Source organism: Passer domesticus, chromosome Z (assembly GCF_036417665.1).
Source record: "Passer domesticus isolate bPasDom1 chromosome Z, bPasDom1.hap1, whole genome shotgun sequence".
In the NCBI taxonomy this organism is placed as follows: Eukaryota; Metazoa; Chordata; class Aves; order Passeriformes; family Passeridae; genus Passer; species Passer domesticus.
Window position 1 is genome coordinate 26,013,663 of NC_087512.1, and position 26,620 is coordinate 26,040,282.

At 39.9% G+C, this 26,620-nt stretch overlaps 2 protein-coding genes across 6 annotated transcripts; one reads left to right on the forward strand and one right to left on the reverse strand.

Annotated features, from left to right (window-relative positions):
• Nucleotides 1–1,685: 1,685 nt before the first annotated feature.
• On the reverse strand, nt 1,686–6,976 carry NSA2 (NSA2 ribosome biogenesis factor). Its single transcript, XM_064405613.1, has 6 exons — nt 6,842–6,976; nt 6,425–6,612; nt 4,679–4,829; nt 4,163–4,342; nt 3,331–3,523; nt 1,686–1,954 (listed from the first exon to the last, which is right to left on the reverse strand). Exons 1-6 carry the CDS (start codon nt 6,842–6,844, stop codon nt 1,887–1,889), a joined length of 783 nt encoding a protein of 260 aa, XP_064261683.1. The 5' UTR covers nt 6,845–6,976; the 3' UTR covers nt 1,686–1,886.
• On the forward strand, nt 6,921–26,548 carry GFM2 (GTP dependent ribosome recycling factor mitochondrial 2). 5 transcript variants are annotated; one of them, XM_064405610.1, is made up of 22 exons: nt 6,921–7,052; nt 7,621–7,712; nt 8,008–8,097; nt 8,630–8,714; nt 9,736–9,781; nt 10,721–10,818; nt 11,815–11,940; nt 12,345–12,433; nt 14,710–14,798; nt 15,043–15,103; nt 15,201–15,386; nt 17,185–17,265; nt 17,975–18,123; nt 19,933–20,073; nt 20,153–20,252; nt 20,773–20,962; nt 22,149–22,225; nt 22,719–22,857; nt 22,977–23,162; nt 24,621–24,736; nt 24,980–25,162; nt 25,637–26,548. In XM_064405610.1, the coding sequence occupies exons 3-22, from the start codon at nt 8,035–8,037 to the stop codon at nt 25,763–25,765; spliced, it is 2,334 nt and encodes a 777-aa protein (XP_064261680.1). In that variant the 5' UTR covers nt 6,921–7,052; nt 7,621–7,712; nt 8,008–8,034; the 3' UTR covers nt 25,766–26,548. The 5 variants fall into 5 exon arrangements, with proteins under 5 accessions (XP_064261680.1, XP_064261679.1, XP_064261677.1 ...); XM_064405609.1 differs by having other exon boundaries at nt 6,933–7,061; XM_064405607.1 differs by lacking the exon at nt 6,921–7,052 and adding an exon at nt 7,115–7,502.
• The last annotated feature ends 72 nt before the right edge of the window (nt 26,549–26,620 follow it).

A 26,620-nucleotide genomic window follows, 5' to 3' on the forward strand; every position in this document is an offset into this window, starting at 1 on the left:
ATCAGCTAAAGCTTGTGACCTCTAGCTTCTCTTCAGTATTTCTTAAAGTCACTGAAATTGTTACAAATAGTTGTAGTATCAAGACTGTCATACCATTTTCAAAGTTCACAGCTTTAAGCCCTTTTAAATTCATACATTTTAACTTGTGAAATTGTTCTCTTGCTTGAAACTAAGGTGCTACACTCTCCTAGATTAATTCATTCCAGTCGTGGAAACAAGAGGAGAAAGGCATGTGGTAAGGGGGCAGGTGGAGACTAGCTGCCCTTCTGGTTATCTTTCACCCTGCTCTGTGGAATACCCTGCTCCTTTTCCAGGCAGCGCTGTGATCTGACAAATGCTTGCTGGGCCTCAGCTCCTCTGGGGCTCATGAGAAACACTGCCTGCTCCCAGACACAGCTGATTACAAGCTCCTGTTTTCATATCTGGAAACTGTTTCTCTTGTCTGACATCGTTGATCCAACACTGTCAAATAAAGTGGTTGACCCAAACTATGGGCAGGATGAAACATTGTTATGACTGAAGCCCACACTCTCGGGCCCATAAACCGAGGTAAAAAATAACACCACCTGAGCTCTCCTGAGCTGCAGCAGGCTGCAACTAGAAATTTCTGAGCGGGAGCCTCTCAGAGCCAGCTAACCCTTGTTTGCTGTACACAAAGGACTGCTGAACAACTATATCCTTGCTCCTTGAGGCCCAACCCTCCTGCTGCTGAGGACAAAAGCATCCGGAGTGAGCATTTCACTACCTTTGAGGGGAATGTTTCACAGGTACCTTGCACTAATTCTGTGTGCATGCATGCGCAGATATGCTACAGAAAATCTAGGAGAAATTCTGCTTTCTTACACGTTTAAGTATCTTAGGTGTCTAACTAAGTTAGGCCTGTAAGGTAAAAACATAAGCCAAATTAAATGTTGGCAAGTGTTGCTCTTTTGCTAAGTTAAGTTACAAGTTAAGTCCTGTTAAATGTTATTCCTCTGTTAAATTGTTACAGCTAAGTTATAAGTTAAGTTATGAGTGAAGATAAGATATAAGTTAAGCATGGTTACGTTTGAGTCCTGTTGGGCTTTTTTATCCTTGCCCTTTCTATTCTTTTGTAACACACACTTACACACACACACACAGACACACACGCCCTTGATAGTTCTTGGTTCATTTCTGTTTTGATTTACTGGATTTTGGTTTTTTGGTTTGTTGCATCGCTTTCTCCTTAGTGTGCCTTAACTGCCTCATAGAAGTGGAGCCAATCTTGCCAATGAACTTGGTTGTGCTATTGCTGAATATTAAATCTGTTTCCTTCTGGTGCCCTTGCCAGTGATTTTTTAAGCAATCTCAAACACTCATTCGTAACACACACCCCCATTGCTGCTCACATGTTCCCAGGCCCATGATTCTGCAAGGGCAAGTATCAAACTTGGTGCTTAGTTTCTAATGTCAGTCCGCAGTAAGATTCCAGCTGCAGTCTCCCAGGTCTTCTGCTTTCCTGGAAGTCAAATACAAATTAGCACGCTCTTCTGTACCTTTAGTTGTTACTGCAGGACATTGTGTGAGACAGTGGCTGTATTTCCCATACGGGAAACTTCCCCTATAGGAGTATGACCTGAATTAGTACAACATACCTAAGCAAGGAAACTGCTGTTGTAAAAACACCAAGAAGGTTTAGATGAAATCCATACCACATCAGCAAATAAAAATTAAATCTCTTTATTTGGACAATGTTCAGCTGAGCAAACATAAATATAAAAATGTGAGCAGTTGTTTCTGGCTGAAGTTCCTCATCGGCTTGTGGGGTCACTCTTCTGGAATGGCTGAAGGTTCCAAAGATTTTGTAAATTTGGGTAAAGTCCACTTATTTTGTAGGTGCCCACATTCAATGCTTGGTATCCAATTCAAACAAGTAGAATAGCATTAATACAGCCATCATTTTCTGGATTGTTAGTTACTTGGGCGTATTTCCCTAGAGAGAAAAGGGAATTACATATGTATAAAATCTGGAAGCAGTTCATATAGATTAGATCTTTCTATGTTTGCAAATTCAAACAACAACTGTCTAAAGCACAGGGACCCAAACACATTTCGAAGTCTAAAACTACCTTCCACAGAGCTGTAAACTTATGTTCTCAAAGCATTATATTAAGGCTTTTTTTTAACAAATGGATCACTTAAGAGTTGCGAGAAGATGAAAAAAAAATCTTAGGTTTCCTACTGTCCAAGTGAACTCCTCTGTTAAATGAAGTCAGTCTGATCCTATGAAGATCACAGAATCACAGAATATGCTAAGCTGGAAGGGATACATAAGGATCATTGAGTCCAACTTCTGGCTGTGACCAGGACACCCCCAAGAATTACACCATGTGCCTGAAAGCATTGCTCAAATGCCTCCTGAAATCTCTCAGGCTTGGTGCTGTGATCACTTCCCTTGGGAGCCTGTTCCACTGCTCAGCCACAGCCAAGGTGAAGAAACTTTTCCCTGATACCAACTTAAAGGTCCCTTGATTCAGTTTAGTGCTGTTACCTCAAGTCCTGTCACTGGTCATGAGAGTGAAGAGATCAGGACCTGCCCCTCAACTTCCTCTTGTGCGTGACATCTTCCCTCAGTCTCTTCTGCTTCAGGCTGAACAAACCAAATGATCTCAGCCTCTCCTCAAACAGCTTCCCCTCCAGACCCTGACATCTTTGTGGCCCGCCTTTGGACACTCTCCGATAGTTGTGTATCTTACACTGTGGCACCCAGAACTGCCCCCAGCACTCGAGGTGAGGCTGCCCCAGAGCAGAGCAGAGCAGGACAATCCCCTCTCTTGTGTGGCTGGTGATGCTGTCCCTGATGCCCCACAGAACACAGTTGGCCCTGCTGACTGCCAGGGCACTGCTGACCACATTCAACTTGCCATCGACCAGGGCCTCCAGGTTCCTTTCCATGGCACTGCTTTCCAGCCTACTGTTCCCCAGTCCATACATACAACCACGGCTGCCCCATCCCCAGTGCAGAATCTGCTAATGAGGATCCTACAAAGAACTTCCACTGCAAATTTAATTCATTTGTCATGGTTCACATGGTTACAGATTTGTGGCATTGCTCAATATGATACGCAAGCAAGCAAGCTTAGTCTTTGTTCTGAACTTTATCTAATTTGATTTTGCAAGTGTGAATGGAAAGTATAAGATTAACACTTAAAACTTGTATTTTTAGAGTTGCTATAAGTTGCTTCTGCTACAGCCCAAACCTAACTTTTAACAATGAATTGATTATAACTAGATAATGAGGTCTTGATGCAATGAAGATGAAAATCTTTAAAAAGTAGTTCTGCAGTATAACTAGTTAAATTTACTTACCCCAGATAACTTTGCCCCCTTGTGTCACAAGGCCAAGCTCACTCACGTTCACCTCAATGACGGTACCCTTAGTAATTACTCCCAGCTGCGTATACAGAGGAGATGACGGATTCTTTTTTACACCAAGGATAGGTAGGCAAAAAGTAGCCTTAAGTTCAGGGTGTGTCACATGGGCCTTCTTGAAACGTAAGCCCTGTTGCACAAAAAGCGTTAGAATGAGTTAATATTTGCTTTAAACTCTCACAACTGATCTAGTTAAACACTTGGGAAATTATGTCCTCATCTTTATATGTTTAGAGAGACTAGGAAGAATTAAACAACTTGGAATACAGAATGCCATCTGCCTTGACAGACTTATTTTAAAATCTGTTAATGAAAAGATAAAGCTTTCCATGTACGTCTTCACAATGTCAATTTTTAGTAGTAGCCCAACAATAATACTTGTTACCTTGGACAATTTCTGTTCCATGAAGAAGTATGGCAAAGTATGAAATATCCATCTCCTATAGCACTTTTTATCTAGTGACCTGTACTTTATAGAGGTGCTTTTGATAAAGATTTCCCCATGCTAATTTAAAAGCTCATAGCTTTAACTTACTGGCATAATCTGAGTTACAGAAATAAAAGCAGGAATTTCAACATAGACTGGGACTGTAGAGGCATCTCCCCAACCCTGTGCTATTATATTTTGACAAGGAAACTAACAGCAATGTTCTACATGAGTAATGATCACGCGCATAATCATACAAGAAAGTTTCTTTAACACAGAAAATCAAAGCAGTAAATCAAAATTATTATTACTTAAATGTTCTTTAAGGCTCTAAAACATTACCATTGGTCGAATGAATCGCTCGTACTTAGGAGGCTTCCTAGTAAAGCCATCTCCAACAAAACAAACTTTTGTAACCATCCTCTTCCATGCCTTCTTCTTTCTCTTTCCTGTACGAATCACCTTTAAAACTTCTGTTTCTCCTTGTGCACGAACCTTTGGCACAGGAACCTCCCACTTTCCCTGGAAGGAGGGTAAAACAAAAAAAAAAAAAAAAAGTCAATATTCTTACCTGTCACATATTGAAATGGAAGGGGAAAAACCAAAGCATAAAATCATATTTCTGGAATGCAAAGGGGTAGACCATAGTTGTTATGCAACTCATAGACACTTGTTTTAATTAGCACTTGAAAGTTCCAAAAATCAAGATTCTGCATATGTTCACACTGTCCTAAGTTACTCAAGGTTTCATGTTTTAATTAGTCTTTGCTTGAAGGCTGTTACATAACCTTAGCATCAGCAATATAAAGTGGTTGTTGTTATAATTTTAGGTATCTGAACTTTGATACATTTACTTACAGCTTTTTCTTTTCTTTTTTGTTTGATCATGTTAGAGAGGACCTTGGCCCGGGACTGGCCCTCTCTGTCCAGCAGGTATGCTGGTACAGCTCCTTTGGGTGTTTTTTCATCATTCTTCTGTTTTGTATTTCTCTTCTCATGCATTTTAATGCTGCAAAGAAAGAAAACCGATATTAACAGCACAAGAAAAGAACTTATTTTTAGATATAGAATTTTAACTTAGCCGGCGCCTGCACAAATTGTTCTTTAAGATGTATTTGTACAGTACTATGTATTTATATTTAAGGAATAATACTAAATAATTTTCAAGGTAAACTACTAATTTCACTTAATCCTGTTACTTTCTACCAGGACAGGAACACAAGAAAGACATGCACCTCATTAAGGAATTTCTGTGTGACCTAAAGCAAACAGCCAAGAACTCTGAGAGAAGGTAGCCTTCCTCTCTGCTGAACAAAAAAAAAAACCCATTCTATTCCTCTTCTGAGATTTGATGGCAATGCTTATATATATGAGGAATGTGTGTTTGAAAGAGGAACCAAGTTTTGTTAATTTTGAGGTTGTTTACTGGGGGGAAGAAAAGACCCAGAAACTAATAATGGGTTAATAAACCCATTATCTTTAAAAGTAGCAGAGGAAAACAGCTGTCTACACTTTGAAACCAGCAAAAACTACATGGTGGATAGGTATGAAGTTCATCAGCAATTAATGAGATTGTTAATAATGCCTAGGCAACAATATGATAATGCTTGAGCTATGCAAAAAGCTGAAGCTATGCAGAAAAAAGTAGTAACTTTGTAACAGGGTATGTGAATGATGCACATTTTAATAACCCACAAATTTAGCAGAACAAGCTAATTGCAGAAAGCTAACCACTGGCTACTTGAGCAGACAATCTTGCAGAGCACGTACAGGAACAAGGGATGAAAAGTTCAGGCCTGAGGAAGACTTAAGAGCCTTCACCAAAAACAACCACCAGGAGGATCACGACCACCTCATGTGGAAACCATGCACGTGCTACAAGGGCTTACACAGTCATGGAATTAAAAAATATGTTGCAACATTAAGGCTAGGAAAATGTAATGTGCACATTAAGTAAGAAAAGTAAAAACGCTAGTGCTGTGAAAAGAACGGACAAATGAGTTTGTGGTGCAGCTATCCCACTCACTCCCAGCGTTGAATAAACAAATACCTGCTCTACAGGTCTTATGCTATGGAGTAGTTTTCTTTCCCAGTTTTCAGGCATCATTAACAGCTTTGATTTCAAGTTCCGGATAACAGATAAAATTTACAGAAAAACGATTTCATTGTATATGCTTGACACTGCTGTTTATCCTTGAAGACAGCCTCACCTTCTGCTTAAATACTTCCTATGCTACTGTATATTTGCTATTAACCATTAGAAAATACTGCCTCTTGCTACACTAACAGAGCAGCTAATACATAAGTTCCAAAGAAATGCATTCACTTTTTTTGTCACTATTACATTAGTCACGGTTACTGCTCATCAACACTTGTCTAAGGAAGTACTTCTAGCAGCGGAACTGTTAACATTAATTTAAAAGAGAGGGACTCTGAAATGTGTTTGCTGGGGCAAAGCCCCCCTTCCTTCTACAGCCTGACCGCTATTTAAGACCACAACATGTGACTCAAGTAACAGTGAGCTTTTTGAAACAATACCAACGCCATCTCATCCTTCAAGCGTCAAGATGACGGGATGGTATCAGAGAGGAGGCGGACACTCACGTCTTTTTCATCTGTATCTTCTCGGCATGCCGCTGCTTATGGTACAGCTTCGCCTTCAGCCCGATCATCTTCTTGGCCTTGCGGGACCGCTCGTGGGCCTCCCGGCCCTCCTTCTTCCTCCGCTTCTCGTGGTAGTCCAGCCGGTAGCCATAGCGCTTGCGGTGGAGCTCGATGTGCTCGTTCTGCGGCTGTGGGCACAAAGGCAGCGCGGTCAGCGGGCCCGGGCGCCCACGGGCCGGGGCCGGCTCCTCCGCCACACGCGGGGAGGCGGCGGCCCGACGGCGGTGCCTTCACTGCGGGGCCCACCCGGCCTCCCGCAGCCTCCCCGCCCCTCCCCTGCACCGCCGCTGGCATCCCGCCGCCCCGACCCCGCGTCCCGTGCCCCCGGCTGCCGTATCCCACAGCCCCGGCTCCCACCATGTCGGCAACCCCGCGGCCTCCTCCGCGGCGGAAAGGACGGCCCTTGGGGAGTGGCCCGAATGGAAACTCTTCCGCACGCCGCTTTGGTTCCTCCCGGCGGACAGGCGGCGGTCCGCGCTCCCCGAGGGCTTCGCGTCGGGCTTGACGAGGCCGGAGAGAGGGGGAGAAACGGAGCGGAAGCGGCCCAAGAGGCGCTTTTTGCTGCCTGGTCCGTCAGGTTGTGGCGGGAGAGCGGAACGCGGGAGGGAGGTGAGGTGGCGGGGGAAGGGAGAAGCAGGCTGCCTTCCGGCGGCTGTGCCGGGCGGGGCCGGTGCCGCGCGGTCCGCGCTGGCCGAGGGCGAGGTCCCGGAGCAGAAGGTGACCCGGAGCCGGCGCACGGAACGCCCCGGCGCTTCGCAGCGCGGCGAGCAAGGGTGTCGCTTTGCGGAGAGCCTCCGGGGATCGGCTTCTGGCGGGGCTCGGCTTGGGGGCTCGTCGCGGGCGGCGTGAAGGCAGCGCGCCCTTCCCGCTCCGCCCGTCAGCACACTGCGCCGCCCCGCCGGGAGACTGCGGCTCGCAAGATGAGGGAGTGGAGGTGAGCGTGTGTCCTGAGCCGCTTACTCTTCATTGTGAAACTACTGCGAAGCAGTGAGCTGGACACTGTCTCCTCAAATAACCGGTAGCCATCTAGGAATGCCTTTGGCGCTGCTGCACTTGGGCTATTTGTTGCAATGGTTTATAGCTATGCTTAAAAGGTTATAGTACTTAATATTTGCTATTGTGTCTGACCTAAATAGGTACTCTGCTCTGCCATCCTTCGTTCTTCAGGACTAGAAAAGCTATTTGCACTTTGCTCACCAGTAATCGGTGCTCTGGAGCTTCTCTGAGAGTGAGTGTAAACTCTAATTATCATTATTCTGCTTTAATGTTTTGTGGAGAAATATATTATTTCCATGAGAAATATATTTAATGTTTGTGGGCATGCATTTATGCTGCATTGTTAAGGCTTCATAATGTTATTACAGGTCTGACAGTGATTTAATTTGCAAAGCAATAACCTGAAAAATATTAACCTGATTTCCCATGAAAAAGAATGAAGTTTTGTGATTGAGTTATGTCAGAGGAACATGGTTAGCCTATTTCCTGTCATAAACATTTTGTGCAATGTTTACTTACTTTGTCAGGGAACAGCTTTAGAGACGAGAGGCAGAATGTTGAGAATTATGGGGAGATTTTCAGTGAATGCACTGAAGTCATCAAGTTTGTGCAATAAGGTAAGCTTTCCCCCAGTTCTGATACTTCCTCTGTGAGCAAGGGAAGCACTTGTGTTATTCTGAGTAAGCTTGTTTTAATTGGTGTGTTGGTTTTTGTTTGGGTTTTTAGCGTTGGCCTCTGGACAATGCATACTTTCATTCTAGAATGGGACTTCAGAACGGGGAATTGAGTTTGTAAATTTTATGTAAATTTTTTGACTGCTTAACTCTTGTCATTGTTAAATTATTTACACAAGTAATTAGATGTATTTAAAAATTTTTGGCTATTGAAAAATATTTTGATCCTGCCATAAATTTTTACTGAATATTCCAAATATTATTTGGATCAATTTGGTTTAAACCTCAATGTGAACATCAACTTCAAGCATCTGCTTTTAAATAGTTGGTGTTTTGACCTTATATGAATATGTAGCAACAGTATCTGTTCCTGTAGATTTTTTTTTGTTTATTTCTCTGCAGCTGCCAAAAATGTGGCTGCAAAGTAGGTAGTGGTAACAATAAACATTCTACATGATTCTTTTTTTTTTCCAAGTACATGTATCTCAGAAATACAAAAATGAGAGTCACGGGTCTGACACAGCAAAACTGCAGTCTGAGAAACTACAGTTCTCCACCAGGTATAAATTTATGTTTTCTTTATAGTAAAGATTAATTTAAAAGCAAATGAAAATAAAAAGTTCTTTCTATTTCTGTACACTTTCTGTTTTATTGTATTCTTTTGGTCATTCTTTGTAGAATTTAATGCCTGAAACATAAATAGAGCACTTAGATGGCTCAAGGAGTTTGAAGAGTTTGGTGTTGCTGCTCTTTTCTCAGTAGATTCACAGTATAAAGCCTTTAGAAAATAATAAGCAAAGGTACATGTTATAAGAAGTCAGGTCAGTTGTGAAGTGTGCTGGAACCCCTCATTAAGGGTTCCTGTGAGATGCTACTGTAATGTGTCTCTGATGAGACAGATGGTCTGTAGGTGGTGAAGGAATGTTAGCATAAGTATTTTTTAATTCTTTGTGGCCTATCAAAGATGAACTATACTACTTTTTTCCTGAAACACAACTTCAATAGCTGAATAACTGAATTTGGGTTAGTTTCATAAAAAATTACCTTGACAACTTATTTTCTAGCTGAGCTGTGTGAGAAAGAATGTATCTTGCAAGAAAATAGCTTTTAAAACTTCCCAGTCCCATATTTTCTCAACACAGGTCAGCTTGCCTTTTATCCCTGAGAATTATGCTGTACAGCTTTAAGGCTTAAAGAAGAAATAAATTCTCAAATTGATTATCTAATCACCAGTTTAGATGAATGTCAGTATTACAGTTGTCTTGAACTGAGACATGCTTCTGCAGAGTAAGATGATGATACTTTCCTGTGTTGCCTTTTTTCTGTTCTTTCTGAATTACAGCTGTTTTCTCAAGCATTTCTCTTTTTTTGAGGTGGGGAGAGGTTTATTTATTACTAAGTTCATATCTTTAAAAATTTGAGGTAGTAGAGATTACAGATTGTCATTACTTGTGGCTCTGAATCTTTCTTTAAAATAAGGTTTTTATAAGTCTTCTTAAATATATTTCTGCATTGGGTTCTGTCTGAAAAGTTGTTTGGTTTTTTTTTTGTTTTGTTTTGTTTTTTTTTGTTTGTTTCCAGGAGATGTTAAGTCTCTGCATTCTGTCATTAATCCTCATATATCCAGGTATGTCAAGCTAGTTTATTGTTGGAATGTAACTTCAGTCAGAGCAGTTGATGTGATAAAGAAATTGTCGGTTGTTGCCATGCCTGTCTGATGTGCATGTTTAATATAAAGTTAGTGTGTGCTTACCTTTACCTTTGTGACATTTCAATAGAGAATGCTTGCTGGTGGCACAGAGGTCCTGTGCTTGCACCATCGTAACCAAACCCAGGCTGTTAGGGAAACTCTGAATCCATGGTATTGTAGGGAGGTGAAGAAGTGGGAAGGATGTCTTGGCAACAAAGCTGCTGTGGTGGGCAGAGCCGTATGCTTTGTTTTCATGGCATGGTTTGATGAGGGCAAGGCAATGAGGGGCTAAGCTGCCAAAGCAGTGCCTTAGGGCTGAGATTCCCTTGGAAGGGTAGTGTGTACCTGGGGGCGAGGTCAAGCCAGCATTATTGGTGAACGTGGGGGCTGATCACAAGCCTGTGCTGGGCAAAGCCAGCGAAGCAGTTCTGGAAGCTACTGGTGAGGTACTTCAGGAAGGAAGAGGCTGAACTGAATCAAGGATAGCTTCACAGGAACTTGGGTGTGCTGTATTTGGGGTATAAAGGGTGTATATGCAGTAGGTTGTTTAGAGCACCAGGTGTCAGGGATTGGGATGGGCAAGAGAGGGGAGGGGCTCTTTCTGTTTGTTGGGAGGACAGATGGGTGAGCATGAGCCTAAGAAGGGGCTTTCCATGAAGTGGAGCTTGGAAACCTTTTGGAAACCATTGATTTGAAGAAAATCATGTCAATACTGACATTTTTCAGTGTTAGAGTGTGCACTGTACCAGATATGCAGCAGAGAAACAATGCTATTAATCTGGTGTGCTGTTCTTGGGGAATATTAACTATGCAAATAAGAATTATTACAAGCTTAAAAAATTGCTGCACTAACCGCAATGTTTTCACTTTATGCAGAATCCGAAACATTGGCATTATGGCCCACATTGATGCAGGCAAAACTACAACAACAGAGAGAATGCTGTATTATTCTGGATATATAAGAACACTTGGAGGTTAGAAATGCTTTTTGTATTTCAGTAGGTTTAAGAGATTTAATAGTGTACAATTACATGCAATACAGTTGCTGGTGGAATACCTCATGTAGGGGGTAGTTGTTCCAAAGTTGTGCTGCAGTTTAATTGAATTTTAATGCATGATCATTTTTGCACTAAGGTAGTTTTGCTTTCAGATATCATAGGTTGATATTTTTCTTTTACTTTCAGCATGTTATGTTCTATTCAGCATTTAATTAGAGAATGTCCTTATTTTGATGGTTGCTAATTGGCCATTCTGGTAAAGCAGTTTATTGAGTTCTCTTTTGACCTGTGAGGAGGGCAGAGTAAGAAAAAATATCCCTTTCTTTTGAAAGCCATGACACAGAAAGACTTCTTTGCTACAGCAAGTTTAATTGAATTCTTCAAGATTGAAATGGTCACAGCAGCCTCTGTTTGTGTTTCGTTTTGACATTTTAAGTTTTATACCTTGTTCTCAACTGTATGTGACTGATAGAAAGATGTTCAGCTTGTGAAGCAGTTGAACTTGGAATCCTGCTAATTTAAAAATGTGAACTGCTTCTCTTGTTATTAAAAAGTAAGCAAAGTCCAACCTCTTACTTGGTCGTTTGTTTGTACTTTACTTTTGATTTAATTACTTTTTGATTACCAAATTTCAAAATGTCAGTCACATTCCATACAATGAGCGTAGGCAGGTTTTTTGAAGTTGTAGTTTGTTCATGATTTTGGACTTTGTTTAGTTTTTAAGATGCTCATGGGATTAAGAACAACAAAAATCTTGTTGGAATTGCTTGTCTTTCACTTGTAGGACATTTATTCCTAGGAAATAACCTGGCATTGTAATGTTTTCAAAAAGGCTAATTTTCATAGCTTACACATACATATATATATATATATGTAAAAGGGGCTATTTCCAGCTCTCTCTTGACATCTGTATTCAAAGACAATTTCAGATTTTGAATTGATTACCTACCCAATCCTGGTTTCTCTTTGCAGATGTTGATGATGGAGACACGGTGACAGATTTTATGGCACAAGAGCGAGAACGTGGTATTACCATTCAGTCTGCTGCTGTTACATTTGACTGGAAAGACTACAGAATCAATCTGATTGACACCCCAGGTACTGTTCTTTAGTTGCACTCATATTATTAAGGGAGAGAGGGTGAGGTGGAGTGTCACAGAATGTCTTTGTCTTAAATATGGTGCAAAATTTAATTGGTTTAATTGCATCATAAAAACGCCTATACTAAGCTCTGTTCAGCTTTGGATAATTATTGCATGCTGATTCCAAATCTAAGCTTATATAAAGTGAGCTCAGATGTTTCCACATTAAATTGTTCTCAGTTCTAGAATTGCATTATAATAATCTTGTTTATTTCAAAGACTGGTAGGTATATTTCCCTGCAAGTAAAGAAAAAGTTGTTTTGACTTTATTTGAAAGAAAAAAAATTGTTTAAATGTGGAATGACCTATTGATGGTGCCTGTTTGAATTATGATGGTATAAAAGGAAGATTGTTTTTTAGGCCATGTGGACTTTACAGTGGAAGTTGAGCGTTGTTTGAGGGTCCTGGATGGAGCAGTAGCAGTATTTGATGCTTCAGCTGGTGTTGAGGTAAAATCAACTTAGATTTTTTTTTGTGTGTGGGTGTGTGCAATCTGTCATGGTAAAGGGGAGAGATTTTCTCAAACCCTTTGTGTTTGATTAATCCTTCAGTTCCCCAGGAAAGATGAAATCCTTGTGCCCAATTCACTCTGTCAGTGTTCCATTATGGGGACCCAGGGACCCTTCACTAACAGTCCCCTGGATCGGAGCGTGGTTCAACTACCTTGTTTAGGGTCATATGCAAACAGAAAGACACCCTCCTAAGGGGTCCTTAATTCATCTGTTGGTGCCTCAGGAAAGATGCAGAGAGACATGCCAACAGGTTAAGAGAGACCCTGGGCCTTCACAGTGCAGTATGTTACCTGCTGCTAGCAACTATTACACCCTTAAAGACTCAGACTTAACAGTTTATGGAATACCACTTCTCATTAATGTAATTGAAAACTATGACAGATTAAGGTTTAAAGACTTCTGGTGATAGCATTTGGCTGCAAAAATGTCTTCAAAGCAATATGCTAACCAGCTCTAATCCCTAACCAAAGCTAGCTTGAGGTAGTCATTCAGCATGGATAGAGTACAGTTCTTACCCAATAGATGTCGCTGTGGGCGTGAAGACAAGTTCAGCCTGTTGTCCGATCCCAGAACTTCTCAGGGGACTAACTTCTCCCCATTTTTAATTTACTTCAGCGCTATTTTTGTGTTTAGGTGGAGCTTCAGTGACTGTAGTCATGCATCATGTTCAGTGAGGGTGGTTGTATCTTCTAGTGGGTAATACCAGTTTTACATCTAACGTCACCTTTAAGATGGAGGTATATGTCTGTGATCTTGCCATGCTTCCTGGTTCAACAGCAAAAAATCTTATTTTTTCTCGGTTGGTTGACAGCTGCTATGTGGCTTACGAGCTACATGGTACGACTTAGTTCCCCCTCTTGCAAGGTTTAAACCTGGACACTCTGCAGTGTCTTCACTCTGCTCAGCACATATTGTGTGTGGGAACTCGGGCATGCTGACCACATCCTATTTGGAGAATAGCAACTGCATCTCACCTTGTAATTTCCACAGTTAAAAATTCTGTTAGAGGTTGATTGCGCCTTCCCAGTTTTCTCTGATTTTTCCTCCAGTCACTCAGTTATTTTTCCCAGTGTTTAATGACTTTAATCAGGCTGAAATAATGTACAGAGATTTTTCTCTGTATTATCTCAACGCTTTTATAAAAATTCAGCTTCAGGAAGCTGAACATTTAATTTTAAGTCCTGTAGTGCACAGGAATTTTCATGGTAATAAGCACCAAGTAAGTGTGATTACCATTATAAGTTTGGGGTGGTTTTGTTGTTTTGTTGCTGTCTTTTACAAATGTTGATTGAGGTGAACGCTTCTGACTAGTTCCACAAATTGAACGAAATTAATATAGGTCAATTTCTTATTTTCATGTAAAAAATAGGTAATTTTCAGGCAGGTTTTCTCCTTTTCCAGTGGCCTTTTTAACAGAGTGCAGAAAAGGTGGAGGCAAGCTAGAATTGGACTTTTTATAGCATGAGATGTTTCAGTAGTTCAGTCCTGTAGAAAAGTTATGTGTGAAATCCCTCTTGCATGAGACATACGTTTTTCCTGAATGAGGGATGAGCGAACTCTTAATCACTGTCAGTCACATTATTTAACTTGCTGGAAACTTACTGGAAAATATTTAGGTGCTATTAAATATGAACCTGAACTGAGTAATAGCCTCCACCCTCAAAAACAAAACAATTAGATCTGTGTGTTTTTTTCTAAAACTCTGTAGCAAATTCTTGCATTATTTCATGTAGTGGTAAGAGACTATTACTGAATCTGAACTGATTTTTCTATATACTTGCTTTAATTTTCAAATAAAAATACATATGATAAATGGCTCAGCAGTGCACACATTACTGTTAAAACCACAGTAGTTTTTAGTGTTGTATGTGTAGCCACAGAAATGCTTGTCTGTGTGTGCCTAAGTAATTTGGCAATAAAGCATAAAGTCACTACATTGCAGTTTTCCCCATATATGACTCCCATAATGCTTAGTTTCTCTTCACATTCCCTTGCCACTATGCCTGCATGCCCTTAGTGCAAGAAAGGAAATGACAACAGCTGAGAGACAAGATAAGACAAAGCTGCTTGTGGAGTTCATCTGTGATGTTAGATACGGGATTGTCACAATACACAGCACAGTTCCCTTCTGTACTCTGAACTCAGACCTTCAGTGGTGTTGGGGAGAAGCTCAGCTGTTGACACTAATCTTTCCATTTTGTGTTTTGCTTTAGGCACAAACTCTGACAGTCTGGAGACAAGCGGACAAACATCAAATACCACGAATTTGCTTTTTAAACAAGATGGACAAAAACAGGGCAAGGTATTCAGGCAATTATTTTAATCCTTGTTAAGAAGCTTACAAGAAAATGCCTAGCATTTTCTGTTAAGCATAGAGCAACACAATTATGTTAATACTTATATAATACTATACACTTCTTTGGTTATGGAAATGCATATTTTTGTGTAATTCTAGGAGTAATTTTTGCAGTAAATAGGGAATTGTGAGCCTGTCATACTAATATCATAACGTCTTGTTTAACTTAGTATCTATTCTTTTTCTGTAGTTTTACATATGCTGTCGAGAGCATCAAACAAAAGTTGAAGACAAAACCGTTACTGTTACAGGTAAGCTTAGAAATTATATGCTTGTTTCATTTCTTTTGAATGGAACTGCTTTCTTAATTTTTTTTGCATCTGTCTAAAGTCTCTGTTTGATTTGCAGTTGCCTATTGGGGAAGCCAAGACCTTCAGGGGACTGGTTGATGTTGTGACTAAGGAGCAAATAATTTGGAAACCTACTTCTGATATGGATGATGGAAAAAATTTTGAGAGAAAGCTGCTGCTAGAGACTGATGATCCAAACCTGTTCCAAGAAGTCCAGGATGCAAGAAATACCTTAATAGAACAAGTAAAGTTCTAAAGTAAATATGTAATATATTTAAAACCATTACTCAGAGCAGCAGGAAAAATAGGCTGAAAGGGACCTCTGGAGGTGTCTGGTTAAGTGATCTGCTTAAAGCATTAGGTTGAATTGTTCAGGCTTGTTCGGTTGAGTTTTCAAGTCAAAGGATGGTGATTCTGTGTAGGCAGCCTGTCCCAGTGCTTGACCATAATATCCTTGTGTCCAGTGGGATTTTACTGTGGTGCAAGCTGAGATTGCCATGCTGGTGCTTTCCTTGTGTACCTCTGAGGAGAATCTGGTTCTGTTTCCCCTGAAGCAGTACTATTTGAACACTACCACTAGTTCAAATAGTAAGAGACAGTATTTGCATCCTACATAAGCTTCTCCAAGCCAGGCAAACCCATCTCTCTGGGTCTCCAGCCACGCTGCAGCCCCATTAGTGATTTTCCAGTGGAGTGCCTACAATTTGTCAGTCTCTTTTGTGCTGGGGAAGCTAAAAGCAGACAGTGTTTATACTGTCTTAGATGCCAAAATATATTTGGTACATTCACATGAAACATGACAGATATGACTTGAAACCTGCAGGGTATCCATACTCTTCTGAAGTGACAGCTAAAAGCTGAATGGGATGTATGCAGCCTGGTCAAAATGCTATGTCAGAAGCAGCTCAATCAATAATAAACTGATCCTTTTTGTTGGAAAGGCTGCCTTCCACACAGCTTTGAATAATGTTGTGCAAGGGTATAAACAGATGATGGTAGCTCTCAGTTCCTTTGAAATTGGAGAGATCTATTTTATAATGCTCTGTGTTCAGTAGAATATACACACAATCTGGTTTTCAAACTTAGTAGGTTTTAAAATGGCAGTGTTAATACCCAGCCTTTTTTCTTAAGAACTATGTTGTCAGATAGAAAGGTTTGCAAGAACAGTGTTGGTTTTTTCCCCTTTGTTTTCTGGGCCCTTCCTGAAGGAGGAAGGGGTGGACCAGTAGTGTGATAATTGAGGTAACCTTGTGTTTGTAAAATATTTTTTTAAATGCTTTCTGTGCTGTTAATATTCCTTATCAAAACCCTGTAAAATGTAGCATTTTGAATACTGGCCATTTTGCATATATTACTTTTATTTAATTAAATGAACTACTTCCTTTATGTCTCATGTTTTAACTATTAACTTGATAAGACTTCTAATTGCTTATCAAGGATTTATTTCAGAATTTGGCCAATTGGTGGTGTAGCCAATAAAGAGGGCAAAGAGCTTTCTTGTGCTTGGGTGTCCTGAGTCTGTGATAGTGCAGGGATGTATGTTAGACGTTTAAGGAGTTAAGTTATATGTCAAGCTAACTGGTACAATTTGAAAACAGAGACATGCTCTTTGACCTACAAACCCTTGACATGAAGAAGGCCAAAATGCCATGCTTGTCTGTCTTTCCCAGCGTAGTAACTGTTGGATTGTAAAGGTTGCTTGCTGCTTACTTCAGGCTTCCCTGTGTTTGCAGGACTGAAGTACATCAGTTAAACCCTTCATGGCTGTCGCTGTATGGCTGAAGGTTTTTCTCCATTTCATGGAGAAGTACAAGCATTTTCTGTCCCATTGATGTTTTGCTCAACAGCAGCTTTATAAGTGGGTTTCCCCTCCATCCTTTCTTGAAGCCTTCATTTCCATAATTTTATATGATCTGAATTTATAATTGCTGATGTCTTTAAAGGCTTTGTTTCTGCTCTGTTTAGCTATATATTCTAAGTAAGGTATGTGCTTTTCTGTGAAACTGCTGTATGCCAAATAATAAGGAACTATTCTTTTGAAGGTTGCAGATCTGGATGATGAATTTGCTGAACTGATTCTAGGAGAAAATAGTGACAATTTTGACTTAATACCGGCTGACAAGGTATTTTTTACATTTACAAGTGTTTACTAGCTCTTATTGCAAGGGTTTGGGTTATTCTTCCTTTGACACATGCAAATAATTATTTTGCAGACTTTTCAATAAAATGAGATCACATCATCTTACGCAGTAAATTAACGGTAGTGGGAATTTAGAACAATATATTCAGAGGTAGAAATTTTATAAAGATATGCTATGATTCTTACTCATGATAGGCATTATTTTAAAAGTCAGGTACCTTTATTCAGGAAGGTGGGGCTTTCATTTTTTTTGGAAGACTGCTACAAAAGAGTTTAGGGACAGGTGAATGGAAGTTTCAGGTAGATTCAGTGCAGTTTGTGACTGAGCTGCTGATTCTCACTAACAAAAACAGCATCTTAGCTACTTTGAAATAGTTGGATATTTAGACACTGCATGTTGAAAGCAGTGAGTTACAACATACTGAATTCAAAGGACCGTTATAACAAGAAGAGCAGCAGATTTGTGTGAAAAGTTTAGAAATCTTAAAACCAGTGTCTTCTGTCTCTTGTAGCATCTAAATGTTTGGGTTTATGTTTTGGAGCTTGCTAAATGCAGTGAAAGGATTTTGGATGAGTGATGTTGTATTTACCAACATACTTTTTAGCTTTTTGGAGATTAGTTAGCAGTATCTAATAGCTGAAGTACAACTAAATTGTAGATCATGTATTAACAGAAAATAATTCTTTTGCAGTTGCAGTCTGCTATCCGCAGAATCACGCTAGCTCAGAAGGCTGTCCCTGTGCTCTGTGGCAGTGCACTGAAGAACAAAGGGGTGCAGCCATTACTGGATGCTATTACTCTGTACTTGCCTGCACCTAATGAGCGTTCATATGAGTTTCTGTAAGTACAGGTATAAAAAGAGATTCAGAAAAAATGAAGGAAAACTAAGTAGGTGTCATGGATTGACCCTGGCACAATGCCAGGGCCCCCATGAAGGTTATATTTCCAAAATGGTTGCTGTGAGATGTGACCTGGGAACAGAACAAAGCAGGCTCCCATTCGGGGATGGAGGGAAAAACACAACACTTTATTCATTACAAATCTAGAAAGGAACATATACAAAGCTAAGAATGTAAACCTTCCAAATACATTCCTCCTCCCCCCTCCCTTTTCTCCACAGATTCACCACCCCTCAAATCAACTCTCAAATCCATCACGGAGAGAGAGAAGTCCTCCCTTGCCTCATGGGCTTCCCCTGGAAGCACAATTAAAACCTCCTGTGCTTCTGTGTCACCCATGGCCCCACCCAGAGAACATCGACCCTCGTGACTTCTCTCCCTCCACGTCCAGTGCTCTCACCACTGGACATGGACCAGGACTGCTTTTAGGGCTCCCCGTTTAAAGATGCTCCACTCACTTCCAGAAACAGCAGTCTCTCAACTTTGGGACACCAGTCCCCCCCAAATTTCACCCCCTGGGGCCGAGGGGCCTCATGAACAGAGATCTTTCTCTCCGTGGAGACAGGGCATCCCACACCCTCCTCAGCCGTTTCTGTTCACACCGCTGCTTCACTCTTGACTCCCAGGTGTTGCCTCCCCCTAAATACAGTCTCTGGGTCACAGGGAAAAAACACGGGTCTGTCCATGGCTATACAAGAAAGAGTCCAGCCCAAGGCCACTCCATCATCTCTTCCACCTAGGATTCTTCTCCTCCAGCTTTCCTTCCAGCTTACCCATTTCATCTCTCATCTCTCTCTCCTCATTCTGATTCAGGAGGATTCAGTATTTGTAAGGTTTCCATTAGTCTACAAAGGGGTTAAAATCTTCGCTTTTGCCTGTCCAGGACTCCCACAGCTGCCGGGCACGCATCCCCCGCTTCTGGCTGGCTGAGCTGCCAGCACAGTCTCTGTCTCTCTCTCCGGGGAGGGGCTGCCCAGACATCTCAAGTCTCATCAACCCCTGCATGTTCTCCTCCACCCCTGCATCTTGCAGGGCTCCAGCCTCCCTCCCCACAGGCCGCATGGCCTCCACCTCCCCCACCCAGACTCACCAACGGGATTCCCAAAGAGGAAGTTCTCTGGGAATCTCCTGCTTTTAACCCTGTGTGTTCTCAGAGGCATATCCAAACCTCAGTGGCCAGCATTAGATGCCATTTTCGAATTTGGCCACTGATTGGTCTGACTTAGACTCTTCCAGAAACACACTTCTGGGCCAAACCACGACAGTAGGAAAACACAAAAGGAGAAAATTAAACATATTAACAAAGCATTCATATTTAAAAAAATATTTACCCTCTTTAGGTATAAAATAATAGTACAGATGTGTGGACAGAAAAATACACTTGAGTACTGAACTTGCTTTGGTCAGTTCTACTGGAATTAGATGCATTTATCTCCAACTGTCAAACTTGCACTTTGGAGTTCTTAAGTCTTTTTTTAATCTGAGGACATTTTCATTTTACAAAAATGTGATCTAGGAATCCTGTTTAGCATCGTCTGAATCATATAACCTCTTACATAGCATGTCCTATTGGAGGTGTAATGCTTAGATTATTGTTTTTCAGTACAAATTACGGTTTTTGAAAATCTGCCTCCATTAACATTGCAGTAAGAAGCATACCACCTCTTAAATGAGTGAAAATTTAGGTAAATGTGAGTATGAGTGGATTAATCCTACAAGTATGCTTTTTGTTGTGCTTTTTATTTTGCAGACAGTGGTACAAGGATGACCTGTGTGCCCTGGCATTCAAAGTTCTTCATGATAAATGTCGTGGACCACTAGTTTTTGTTCGTGTTTATTCAGGTTCATTGAAACCTCAGTCAGCTGTATATAATATTAACAAAAGTTGCACGTGAGTAAGATGGAGGTGTGGTTCACCTAGTAATGGAATGCCTGTTAAACTCCTGAGTAACAGAGAATTTAATTTTCAGGGAGAGAATGAGCCGGCTGCTCCTGCCTTTTGCTGATCAGCAGATTGAAATACCATCACTAATGCCTGGCAACATTGCTCTGACTGTTGGGTTAAAACAGGTAATGAAAAATATGGATACTGTAAAGGAGCTTGTTTCACTAGTGTGCTTTCTATTTCTATGATACTGTATCTCTGATATTCTTGATTATGTTGACATATGTAAACTTTCTTTATTTGAAGTACATTTAGATATACTTCCTCCTAAAATTAAATACCAGTCTACAAATATCAGTAACTGACCTGGAAACTGGAGTGCTCATTGGAAAGGACTGAAAGCTGAGGGTGTATTTTGTTACGGTTGGGTGCATATTAATACTATAATTCTTAAAATACAGTGTAATGTCATGAAGAGACCTCCTGTGGGGAAGGGGAATGATGGTCCAATCAGTTACCCAAAAGCAACAGTTTCAAATTCAAATAAGTGTGTTTTGTGCTTGCTTCTGTTTAATAATTTCTTACTGTCTGAATAGGCTGCATGAATCTCATTTACACAGATTTTCTAAAATGTAACCAGCTTTGGCATACACTTTGAGTTTGGGGTTTGTTTTTTTTCACATCACTTCCTGTGTTGATCTGTAGAGTGGCACTGGAGACACCATAGTGTCATCAAAGGCTTCAGCTGTTGCTGCAGCACGCCGAGCTGGAAGGGATGCTGGGGAAAAGAAGAGGTCTGTGAGTGGTGTAGACAGTCTTCTGCTGGCAGGTGTTGAGATCCCTGAGCCTGTTTTCTTCTGTACCATTGAACCACCTTCAATGGCCAGACAACAAGGTACAATGCAGCCACCTAATTGGATGAGTGAGTTGAACAAACTTAACAGCCAGTGATCTTATTTCTGGTTGGTTTTTTATATTGAGGGTATACTTCAGATCATGATTGTCCATATTCTTTGCTATTACTGTGTCAAGCAGTAGTGGTACTACTACTTTTCTAGTTTTTGTGTCTAGAAAAGTGGTAGTTCTTCAGTTAGAAATAGAAGGGTAGAGGTACTTATTCTGAGTTTTGCTGCAGTTACAGTCGTGGGCTGTACATAGTGTCCCAAGTGCAAATAACCTTGAAATGTGGGGTTTTTTTCAGCTGGCATTCTCAGTTTTACTCTTATATACCAAGAATTCTCTGTGTCTAGTTAGGATTGATCCTTGTATCCTTACAGTCCTGTAATCTTACTGTCTTTCCCAACAGTACCTGTACCAGACAGCATGGTAATATGACTCTTTTTGGAAATGTCCTTTAAATTCTGTATTTTTGTTCTAACAAAGCTGAGCTTGTTTTGGGGTGAAGAAGAGGAGGATAAGTACCAGTGTACTGTGACAGAATGGAGTAAGGTAGAAAACAGATCTGGAGCAACAAGTCTGCAGGCTGAGCCACTGGGTTATAAAGTGTTACTGATTTTGTGGTGTTTGGATGTTTTAGTTTGCTTTTGTTTGTTTGCTTTTGTTGCTTTTTCCCCCCAAAGACTGTAAGGTATGATGAACGCAATCTTGGCTCTTGGTTCATTATTGTGCTGCTTTCCTCAGCAGTTAAGATAATGGGGAATCAGAAAAAAACTCCAAAACCCTGTAAAAAAAAGATGTACATTTTTGTTTGGACCATTTAGTGTCAAACTCATCTTGAAGTACTTAAGTAAATCATGTAAAAGTTGACATTTTTGTTATCAGTTATTTACTGGCTTCATGAATAATTTGTAGGTTCCAGTCTGTCTTAATAGAAACACAAAATATCACTTTGAAAATAGTATGTATAATAATTAAATTCAAGCACTCTTGTAGCACAGTTAATTGCGGGATAAAATCAGAAGTTGCTGGTTACTTGGAATTTGACCTGACTTTTTTTTTCCAAAATCTATGCTCCTCTAGGATTCTATTGCTTGTTTTGAGGAAAGTGATATTTAGTCATTTACTCTGATCTTCAGATTACTGAATTCACTTCAGATAAAATGTTTGATATTTCTGTACAGACTTGGATAATGCATTGAGCTGCCTTCAGCGTGAAGATCCAAGTTTAAAAGTGAAGCCAGATCCTGACACAGGACAAGTAAGAGGAACCATCTATTACTCATAACATTATTTTAGAACATTAAGACCACACTTTAGTTAGTTCATTTGCATATTGAGTTTTTCTTGATTAAAAAGGACTCTCTGAATGTTCCTGTGATACATGTATGAAACTAAAATGGAGTCTTGGGTACTTATGCTTTACAGAACAGAGGAAGTCACCCCATGCTCTGCATGTTTTTGACAATTCTGTATTTAAAAAGGTTTGAATAACATAGTCTTTAAGGTTAGGTAAGATTATCTTTTTTGCAATGAGCACAGTACTGGTAACAACACTCTCACTTAAATGGTGTTTATGTTAGATGACTTAGAGCAATGTCTAGGGTCCTTAGAATTTGAAGTATTGTGGCCGTTATAATTAGAAGCATTTTTAAGAGACAGTTTGAAGCATGCAAGTCATTGCTTAAAGATTTTGTATTAAAACCTGAGTTTTGCATGTTTTTCCACTTCTCTCTTAATTATCTTCTCACCAGACTATCCTCTGTGGCATGGGAGAGCTACACATAGAAATTATTCATGACCGAATCAAACGTGAATATGGAATTGAGACTTACTTAGGACCTCTTCAAATAGCATACCGAGAAACCATCTTAAATGCTGCCCAAGCTACAGGTAAAATGAGTGAATGCAAGGAACATCTTGTTTCTGGTTTTGTAGCTTGATTTACTTTAAACAATACATGACTAGCTTTCAGATGAATTTTATGTACTATTTTTTCCCTCCCCCTGCAGATATATTGGACAAAACAGTAGGTGATAAACGACACTGTGTAACTGCAGAGATAGAGGTGAGGCCCGCCTCAGGAGAAGGAGCAACAACAAAACCCATCATCAGCTATGCTGAGAATGTCAGTGAAGTACTGCCCAAAGAACTCCAAGGAGCTATAGAAAACGGAATCACAAATTCATGCATTCAAGGTAAAGAAAACATTATGTCAGCTGTACTGGTCTAATATTTTTGTAAGAAGCAATTTTCTGGAAGGAAAAACTGCTTGTTAGCTTGAAAAAAAGATAGTACCTTTATGTATGACTAATGTAAGGTACAAAAGAAAATTACAAAAACTACAAAAAATTCTACTACAAAAATTGCCAAGCATCTTTTTCTCCATGCCTGGAAAGGAAGTCAGCATGCCTTTGGTTTGCTTTTAAGGTTGTTGTCTTCTCAGTTACTCAACAATAAGCTTAGAGTCCTTTTGGTTTATTTTTTTATGTGGTATAAGAGATAAGGCATTTACTTCATGACATCATGTAAACCATAGTGATACAACAGAAATGGTTTCATAGGCCACCATGTATTACACTTCTATTACTGTTACTAATGCATTTTTTTGATTTTCCAGTATGCTAAATCCATGAGTTTTCAGTAAAAAGCTTTACCTAATTGGAAAGTCTGTGTTTTCTAAAGGATTAAAGTGCCCTTGAATAAATTAAAAGTGTCCTTGACTTTTAATTAAAAATAGAAGTTTTTAGTAACTTGTGGGCAAAAACTGCCTTACAATAAAATCAGTAGGTTGTGGATTAACAAAGGTGAATTTAAGAACCAGCATGAAATGATTTTTCAAATGTTCTGTGGAATTTGAAAGCATCTCCCATCTTTGGCTGTGGAATGTCGTAACCATGTGCTTTCTTTATGCTTCATGAAGAAGCTTCAGAACCGTGCTGTCTCGAGCCTCAAATTGATGCCATTATGTGCTTTAAAAAAAAATAAAAATATCTGGCCATGTTCTCTGTTAAGAAAAAGTTACGTTTCTTTTCTTAGATGTGGTTCAGGCCTCATATCTAGTCTAATACAGTTTGGTCTAGTTGACAGTCCTGGGTTAGAGGTAATCTGCCTGGGACACTATCCTTTATGGAACTGAATTACCCCTAGAGTTTTGGTTATGTGTTAGTATCAGGCATTGCTGTGATTATATTGTGTTCAAAAGGAAAATACAGAAAATATTCTGTCTTCTGGTTAAACAAAAATTTTCTCTACTTTTTCCAAATGATGTCTTGTTCAAGTGACCCATTTTAGATAATATAATGTATTTAAAATAACTTTTTTATAATGTTTGTCTGGATTAGTATATTCAAGAGCTTCTGATTCTACAAATTGTTTGTGCTTTTGATAAAGAGAGTAAGAAAGTAGGAGTCTGCATTCCTTTGTCTCTTTTGGTAAAGTTAGGTAATGACAAAACCTTTCAATGAGGAACATTACTAGTAGCCGCAGTAACATTACTCCTGTCGTGGGGAGAGGACAGGAAAGGAAAGAGCAACGAGGGAAATGAGAAACTTAAAGCTAATTCTGAAAAAGTTTTGCATGTGTCTTAATATTCCGAAAACAAATGAGCTTGGTTTTTTTTTTTCCTTTCATCTCTTCTTCATGGGCCTACCCAGGACCTCTGCTTGGATTCCCAGTTCAAGACATAGATGTGACAGTGCAATCACTGACAGTGCACCCAGACACCTCGCACACAATGGTATCAGCCTGTGTCTCCCGTTGCTTGCAAAAGGTACACTGAAACTGTAAGCTGCTGTAAACACAGTAGCATGATCTGCTGCTGGGAAATACATGTGTATCAATATCTCATCATTGTTTCTCTTTGCATGCCCTCATAATGCCCTTGCTGGGGAATTTACAGTATTTGCAAGTAGAGAGTTTGAGTCAGCTTCAGTGATACAAGTACTTATGTCAATTTTATTTTAAAAAGCCCATAGAAGAGTACATCAGTGTAACCTTCTTCCTTTCCACGTAGGCTTTGAAAAAAGCTGGTATACAAATACTGGAGCCCCTGATGAACCTAGAAATCACAGTAAGTGAAGATCATCTTAGTGCAGCACTTGCTGATCTTGCACAGCGGAGAGGTAATATTCAGGAAATCCAGTCTCGTCAAGATAACAGAGTTGTGGTCGCTGCTGTTCCACTAGCAGAAATGATGGTATGTGATTACCTTACCAATGATAAAATGGGTCTTTTTTATATGCTTTAATATATTGGGCTTCAGTTTACTTATCCATAACTAAGGAAAAGTAAATTTAGAATGGATTTTTAAAATTGTATTTTAATTATTGAAGGTCAGAAGAAGTGTCCACAAATTGAGTAGCTTTTTCATGCCAAGATTGCTAAACAAATATGTATTGAGCTGTAAGGTAGAGAACTAGTAAATTCTACTAAAATAGGTTTTGTGGAGAACAGTTTTTAAAAAAGATTATTGTTGACTCATGCATGTGTCACAATTCTGATACAGTAATATTGGAAAGTTAACTTACTAGTACTCTGCAGTATACTTCTGACACTTTTTTTCTCTCTCTGTGGTCTAAGCAGCTTCCTATGCTAACTTACCTTTCTCTTATCCTAACTTGAATGATGTGTAAGCCTAACTTGAATTATGTGTATTCTCCATTTTGTCCAGGGCTACTCAACAGTTTTGCGTTCTCTAACATCGGGCTCAGCAACCTTCACATTGGAGCTTGCCAGTTATCAAGCCCTGAGCAGTCAAGAGCAAAGTGCACTTCTTCAGAGGAGGATGGGGTTGGTGTGATCTTTACTCTCTAGGAACAGTGTTTTCTATCCTCCTGTTAAATATTTTTGTATGTACGCCAGTGTGTTCGTCTGGGACCAGCTGGTGATGGCAAATAATGAGTTAGCAGTTGTGCTAAACAGAATGCTTTTAACTGTCCAGCGAGGAAGGTTCAAGAGACTCTGCTCTGCTGGCACAACCTCATTGCAAAGCAGGAATGCAATCACAAATTGTGCTTTGCAAATCCTTATCTTGCGGACATTTGTAATGAGAAGTGATGCAAATCATCTTCACAGAAATGAGTACTAAGTCCACCTTAATGTGCCACTGGGACTGTATTTACTAATCTAATAAATAAAGTTTGTGGAAGTTTTATTTATCACTGAAATAACTTTACAGTTTTGGCACTCTGTATCTTGATTTATTTTCAGCTGTACAAAAGGATATGGTTAATAAGCACTTTACATTGTACAACTTACAAGTATTACTTCTACTGGTAAAAAACAGTTATGAAGCAGAGTTCAGGACTGGGTGTAATTTCTACCGGAGTTTAGCAAGTAAGTGACATGGATACTTTTGCAAATCAAGTAAGATTTGTGCAAACAAAATACAAGAAAGGTAGTTTTTCCAGGACTAATTCCTACCTACCACCCTGCAGTATGTTGAAAACGGATTTGTTTGTTTACCTTTTGGAATTAGTGCATTAAGCTGTAATGGTTCTGATTTGCTATGGGTTGCAATTATCTGGTTACCTAGAAAAGGGGCAAGTGATACTTGGAAATAAAAAAGGTAGTTTGCTCTGAATTTAAATAATGTCTTAGCTTTATTTTCTTCAACCTTAGTGTGTATGGAACTTGTAACTCTGTGGTATCAAGT